This window comes from Silurus aristotelis (assembly GCF_946808225.1).
Source record: "Silurus aristotelis genome assembly, chromosome: 3".
Lineage (NCBI taxonomy): Eukaryota > Metazoa > Chordata > Actinopteri > Siluriformes > Siluridae > Silurus > Silurus aristotelis.
The window spans coordinates 37,656,175-37,663,497 of NC_139576.1; the positions used below are offsets into that span (position 1 = coordinate 37,656,175).

At 40.0% G+C, this 7,323-nt stretch overlaps 1 protein-coding gene across 3 annotated transcripts; it reads right to left on the bottom strand.

Moving 5' to 3' along the window:
- Window positions 1–2,565: 2,565 nt before the first annotated feature.
- slitrk5b (SLIT and NTRK-like family, member 5b) lies at window positions 2,566–6,248 on the bottom strand. Of its 3 annotated transcripts, none has more exons than XM_083537331.1 (3): window positions 6,008–6,248; window positions 5,813–5,960; window positions 2,566–5,307 (listed from the first exon to the last, which is right to left on the bottom strand). In XM_083537331.1, exon 3 carries the CDS (start codon window positions 5,262–5,264, stop codon window positions 2,793–2,795), a length of 2,472 nt encoding a protein of 823 aa, XP_083393457.1. In that variant the 5' UTR covers window positions 5,265–5,307; window positions 5,813–5,960; window positions 6,008–6,248; the 3' UTR covers window positions 2,566–2,792. The 3 variants fall into 3 exon arrangements, with proteins under 3 accessions (XP_083393457.1, XP_083393458.1, XP_083393456.1); XM_083537332.1 differs by having other exon boundaries at window positions 5,813–5,952; window positions 6,008–6,230; XM_083537330.1 differs by having other exon boundaries at window positions 5,813–5,932; window positions 5,985–6,230.
- Window positions 6,249–7,323: the final 1,075 nt, after the last annotated feature.

Genomic DNA, 7,323 nt, shown 5'->3' on the forward strand with positions numbered 1-7,323 from the left:
ACTCAGAATGTTATAATGGTATAATGGAGTAAACTGGATACTACTCAGGACCAGTATATATCATGAGTAGATGGATCTGAGTATGATGAAAGGAGATCCAGTGTAGACTCCGTACTATTGGGTTAAATATAAAGTAGATGATTGACTCCATGTTTATAAGTTCCAGTATGAGCTAATGCTCCTCTGGTAGTAAACCATCAGCTGAATGAATTTACAGATAATCGACAGGCCTTTAGTGTAGACCTGAATATTACATCTACACTCGATCTGAGTCTGAAGACCAAGAGAGTCTTGAGTATGGGGTCTAGTCTGGAACCAAGTCTGAGCTTAAAGTTCTGACTGAGATCCTGTGGGAACTCGTACAATTGGGCCAGAAATAAAGCTGATGAAGCTCTTTATGGACTTGAGATTAACCTACAGATCAAAACGTTATGATCTGGTCAATAAATGATGCCTGCACTCTGCCATTTCTCTTCATGTGCTTCCTGAATGCCGGGATCTACTTCCTGTGTGTTCTCTCTAATCAGAGGACGATGCAGATTTTACACATCGAGCTCATGGAGCTGGTGGTCATGTGAGACATCTCAGTTATATAATACTCATTCTCTTTCCTCCTGCCCCAACCTGCATCTTCAAACCCATCAGAACCAGCATCTGTAATCTTTCAAAGACTCGTGGCTACACTTGAGCACTTCAACGTTCTTCAGAATCCACAGTCTGGTGCCGTCGTACGAGGAAGACATTCGAGCCACAAACCAGCAAGAAATAATTACAAACACTGGTTTGTCACGAACGCAACGACCAGTGAGAACTTTATTTTCCATTTATAGACAAATTTAAAGTTCACAGTGACAAAATAGTGATTTTCTTTTCTTTTTTTTATGATAATGATCATTTTCTGTTCATTCAGTTTTCAGAATAAAAAAAACCACAGCACTAATCAACAATTCATCATTTAGAAACCAAAATAAAACAACCAGCACAACTTTCATATACGATTCATATATTAAAACTCTGATATATAATAATAATGTCATAATGATATACTCTGTACTGTATATACAGTATATATGAAACATAAGTGCAGTGTTCAAGCGAATTAATAACACACACACACACACACACACACACACACACACACACACACACTAACAAAAAAACATCACTGCTATTGTTATCATCTGCACATCATTTATCACTTCATACGAGGAAGAACCACTGAACCACAGAAAGCTGAAGGACCCGTATTTTAACCTCGTCGATGCTGTAAAGAGAAAAAAACTTAAACAATCAATTATTATTTATCAATAGTTTTTGCAAGAAATATTAATTGTCACAATACCTGTATTTAATTATAAAAAATATTTCAATAAATAAATGGTCCATTAAAAAAAAAAAAAAAATCACACCAAATTAAATACTGAGGAAATTAAAATGTGAATGAATTTTACACAAAAATGTAAAAAAGAAAAGAAATGATTTCTAGTTTTTTGCTCAAGTAATAAAATGGCTATAATTTATAGCCGTTTTATTCAGCAACATGTAATTTAAATCTTTAATACAAATAAACTACATTTTATTGCAATTTCTTTAATTAGAAGTGAATAAAGAGCAGAAAGGGAAAGGAAGCGTATTGTTTCGTTTTAAACCCTGAATAAACTCCACTGAACCCAGAGCTTTGTGACGCGGAGCCTCGAAAACAATCGAATAAACACGATGATTAAAACTTTATACGGATTTGCAGTGACCTTTCTCTGTTAGAGGTCGAGTGCACACAACAAGCAACGTAATGCAGCTCCTGAACGTCACCGAGCAGAGTGGAGATGCAACCTGACGTATCATGTGTTCAGTGGAAATCAACGATTTTGCATAAAATTAAAAATGACCCGATACCTCGCGGTGAAACATGGTGGTGAATCGCTGATGCTTTGGTGGCCTGTTATTTGGAGGGTTTCTTGAAATTACAATAAACTCAGGACCTTCCAGCCTCAACCTTACAGGTGAGTGACTTCTGAAACACTTTCTGAAATGCCCACCAGATGTGCTGCATGGAGGAGAAAACCAAGATCAGAGTTTTATATGAAGTAATAATAATAATAATAATCAACAACAATAATAATAAAATGAAGAAAAAGCTAAAGAGCATAAAAAAGATGACAAAGAAGTAGAAAAAGAAAATGATAATAATAAGGAGAAAGAGGAGATGAAGAAGATGAAGAAGAAGATGATTATGATGAAGAAGAATATCCATGAATGGTGGTCTGAGGTGTCCAAGCACTATTTCTTCTTTTAAATTGCAAAAAATATATAAATATGATTTAAAGTATTTTGACTTTTTGACTTTTCCACCCAGATGTGGTTCCTCCCCAAACTGTTACCTCAAAGTTCAGAGGCACACAGATGTTTAAAATGGCTTTGGATGCAGGAGTCTTCATTTTCTCTTCACTGGCCACTGGGGGTGCTGTTTACAAAGAAAGAGATCTTGGACTCCTCAGATTACAGATTGTGATTGTGAAAGGGTTCAAACCGGTATTATTATTATTATTATTATTATTATTATTATTATTGTTATTGTTATTGTTGTTGTTGTTGTTGTTGTTGATATTATTATTACTTCACAACTGTAAATTCAGAACTGGTGTTTTGTACATACATAGACTTGTCGTACTTCATGAAGATTATAAACTGATCTAGATTATTTTTTGGGCTCAGATTCCTAGAAGTTCTTCTCAGAAGCTCCATCCATACCAGCCCAAACATACAAGTCCAAAATGAAGACGAGATGTTTCAAATTAGAACTGCGTAAATGTTGTCCTTTTCTCATGAACTTCCAGGTAGTCCGGTTGAAAATTCGGCTGTGCTTTTAACTCCCAGTATTCGCCCCTGTTGGGGTTCATGTACACTGTAGTTTGCTGGAGTCTTTCTGGATGCAAGTACTGATACGTGAGGTCGTAATCAGGAGAATACTGAGTGGTGCTGTGTTTGCACGGTAAACCGGATCTACAGGAGCCTTGGTGTCCTCTTGCCAGGATGTCTCGGTAAAAAAAGTTATCATCTGGTAAAGGAGAAGGTCTGGCACTTGTGCTAAAATCCGAGCCATTTACGATGCATCTCAGTTCCTCGTCTGAAGTATAAGATAAAGCGTTCTGCTCATCATAATCCGGGTATCCCTCCTCCAGAACATCATCGGTGGTGCATTTGGACACCGGAAGAGGAGGAACATATTCATAAACGTGACCGGCTGAAGTCCTGACCTTTCCTGCTGGTCTGTCAACATATATGATATTAAAAGAACCAGAGTCTGTGTTTTTGTTCTTGTCCTTTTTATGACGTTTGATCTTGAACATAGTGAACAAACCGGCACTAATGAATACGCTCGCAATGAAAATAAGAAGCAGCGTGAGGATGAGCACCGAGAGAGGAACCGTGGAATCCGGTGAACTGTAATCCAGAGTCGTCTCCAAAGTAACTGTGCTGCCCGAAAAGGAGTCTTCTGATGGTGGAAGAAGAGAAGTTTGAGGGTTTAAATCAACTTGGCAAAGATCATTTGAATGAACAAGGCGTAAATTCACTGCAGTGAACTTTAGTGGAGATTCACAAATCACATCCTTCACCACGGTTCCAGAGCTGAGCCCTTCCAACCATTTCTTCATTTCCACAATTGAGCAAGAGCAATCCCAGGGGTTCTCAAACAGATCTATCTGAACTAATGATGTCAGATCTTCCAAAACACCACTGACCGGTATGTTCCTTAGGTGATTGTTGCGTAGATTCAACCGTGCCAGGTTTAAACCTCTGAAAACTCCCACTGGTAAAGTTTTGAGAAGGTTATTATTGAGGAACAAAAGTTGAAGTTTGGGTAAATGTTTAAAAGTACCAGGTTCTATTTCTCGGATCACATTGTACTCCAAGTAGAGAAACTGAAGGCTCTCTAAGCCTGAGAACATATCATCACTGAGGCGCTCAATCAGGTTTCCATTCAAATAAAGTCTTCGTAAGTTCAGTAATTCCACAAACGCTTTGCTGTGAATGATAGATATCCGATTATTACCCAGGTGAAGAAGGTCCAATCCGGGAGTGTCCCGAAAGTCTGAACTGTGCACTGAGATAATATAATTTCCCGTGAGGTACATCTTCTTTGGGTTGTACGGTTTGGGATTCAGATCTGAGATACGCTCAATTTTCCTTTCTTGGCAGTTCACATTCAAGCCGAGGTCTGAAATTTGTAGATTGCAGGTGCATACGGTGGGACACTCAGGAGAAACCGGGGGTTTGGTCTGGTACGCCACCGCTGGGCCATGATTTTGTGGTTTGCTCGATGAAACCCTCGCTGTAGGTTTGGTTCGCAGCTTCCCTGATTGGCGGCTGCTTTTTGTTGGCTGCGTGGATCGTATGATATTTGACAAAGCGATCGCCTCCGGTTCCTGAAACGTTTCAGCACCCATTTCGTATTCAGCTACAGCTTTTCTCGGGCAGAGTTCCTGCTTGGAGATCACCTCAAGGTCTCTCCCGTGAAGACGGAACGGCGTTTCGCACACAATGTCTCCTACTAACGACGTATATGATGTACTTTCCAGCCAGTCTTTGAGGCCAATAAGCTCGCAGGTGCAGTTCCAGGGATTCTCTTCAAGCTGTATTTCTACAATTTTGGATAAATGTTCAAGAAGTCCATTATAAGGCAGAATTTTAAGCTGGTTCCCTCTAAGATCCAGGTGGGTCAAAGGAACAGACTGAAAAACATTTCTGGGTAAAGAGTAAAGCAAGTTGTCATTCAGAATCAGGACGTCTAGGCAGCAGAGCACATTGAGGGACTTGGGCTCAATGCGGCTGATGTAATTATAGTCGACCTGAAGGTACTCCAGATGTTCCAGACCGATAAACGTATCGTCCCTGAGCACTTCAATTTTGTTGTTGTTTAAGTGCAAGCGTTTTAGTCCACTAAGTCCGTTAAAAGCTCCGCTCTCGATTTCGGCTATATTGTTATTGCCCAGGTGCAAGATCCTGAGTCCCTCGTAACGTGAGAAATCGTCAAACTGAAGTTTCCTCAGTAGATTTCCTGTGAGAAACAGATTATGCGTGTCGAAGCGCAGGAAGCCGACTTCAGAAAGACTTACAATTCCTCGTCTCTCACAGCTGGTTGTGGAAACTCCATCTTTTTCTTCGCAGACGCACATCCTCTCGCAGACTTCCTCATAAATATCGAAATTCTGGCTAAAAGCGATAGATATGGTGATGAAAGATATCAGCAGGATGAAGACGTTCATGTTTAGCAGTGAGAGAGGTGACGATCTCTTCAGTATCGTCCACCTGTCAAACAACAGGGACAGAGAGACATTACAGATATTAGCTTTGAGTTTTATTACAGACGTATTGGATCTGATTTAAAGCGACACTGCAGCTCCGTAAAGACGTACTGTTCTAGAAGCACCTTCTGACCAATCAGACGCGAGCTTTTACACAGACACTGTATTGTTTATTTCAATTCTTCTAGCGTTTTTCACATTTCTATTGCCTTTATAAAAGTACAGTTTTAATATACTCTATATATCTCTAGATATATTTCACAATTCTCAATTGTTATAAACTTGTTTACGTATGAATCGCTGCTCACTGAATGATACAGATGTGAATGATACAGATGTGAATTATAACACGGTTAAAAAAGAGAAATAGTGGTGAAGACATGCGTGTGAATTTCGACGCAACCCAAAAGCATTCACTATGACCCATATCTCCTACATGCAAATTCCCTTTTTCATGTGTAATTTTGGAGCTTTTCATGCCTCTGTGTAGGAAACGAGGATCTGCTTACCGCTGATGCAGAAATCCATGGAACGCTTGTTAATAAACCAGAACTGTTGATTCATAATGATGATGTGGATGATGAATTCAACAACATCTCTGATGTCCTTCTCCTCTCGCCTCTCCTGTCCTCTCTCTCTCTCTCTCTCTCTCTCTCTCTCTCTCTCGCGCTCTCTTCTCACTCTCTCTCTATTTCTCTTCTCACTCTCTCTCTATTTCTCTTCTCACTCTCTCTGGCTCGTCTTTCTCGTTTAATCCTCCCACTTCTTTCGTTCCTATTTTCTCTTCAAGTCAATTATTCGGAATATTTCTCTCTGTGATGTGTTTATGTAACAAGGCTGATTTACAAGAACAGGACATGAGCTGCAGTCTCTCTCTCTCTCTCTCTCTCTCTCTCTGTGTCTTACTGCTCCCTCCCTTCTTCTCTCTCTCTCTCTCTCTCTCTCTCTCTCTCTCTGTGTCTTACTGCTCCCTCCCTTCTTCTCTCTCTCTCTCTCTCTCTCTCTCTCTCTCTCTCTCTCTCTCTCTCTCTCACTATTTCTCTCTCTCTGTCTTACCGCTCCCTCCCTCCCTCCTTCTTCTTCTTCTTCTTCTCTCTCTCTCTCTCTCTCTCTCTCTCTCTCTCTCTCTCTCTCTCTGTGTCTTACTGCTCCCTCCCTTCTTCTCTCTCTCTCTCTCTCTCTCTCTCTCTCTCTCTCTCTCTCTCTCTCTCTCTCTCTATTTCTCTCTCTCTGTCTTACCGCTCCCTCCCTCCCTCCTTCTTCTTCTTCTTCTCTCTCTCTCTCTCTCTCTCTCTCTCTCTCTCTCTCGCTCTCTCTCTTTTTCTCTCCCTCCTTCTATTAGCCAGTCTCTGATTGGTTCTCGTCTGTTGTCTTATCCTGATTGGCAGCTGAATTCTTTTACTAGGTAAAAAAAACAACAACATTGTGCTGCATTTGCATCACACTTGCAAGTGTTACATTTCACAGAGGAAAAAGGGATGAGTGTGAAGAAAGCTTCACATTTTCGATATAACATAAATGCTAAATAATGCTAAATGAAATTATATCATGCTATCCATACTTACCTGAGTGAGGAGACACTGCTGCTGTTTCCTTTGCTAGCTAGTTACACCTCAGAAAAACATTTGTGTTAGCATATATAGTTAGCTAAGTTCCACCTAGCCAGACAGGTAGCACTAGCCATGTTTTTCCTGAGGTAAAATTAGCTAGCAGAGGAAACACTGGAGTAAATAACTAACCATAACCCTCAGTTTTCAGTGTAACAACAAAAAACAGAAAGAGAGAAAGATATATATATATATATATATATATAGAGAGAGAGAGAGAGAGAGAGAGAGAGAGAGAGAGAGAGTGAGCAAGACAGATAGAGGTAGAGTAAGACAGGAGTAAAGTGAGACAGGAGTAAAGTGAGACAGAAACAGAGTGAGACGGTTGCTATCATTTATAATGGCTCAGAATAAAGAACACATTGTAAAGTCACCATTCAACATTTTCTCTCTCACTGTTGTTGGAATAAATG

Bases quoted from the DNA above. Each gene is read 5' to 3' on its own strand.
- slitrk5b (XM_083537331.1), bottom strand. From the start codon at position 5,264: ATGAACGTCTTCATCCTGCTGATATCTTTCATCACCATATCTATCGCT.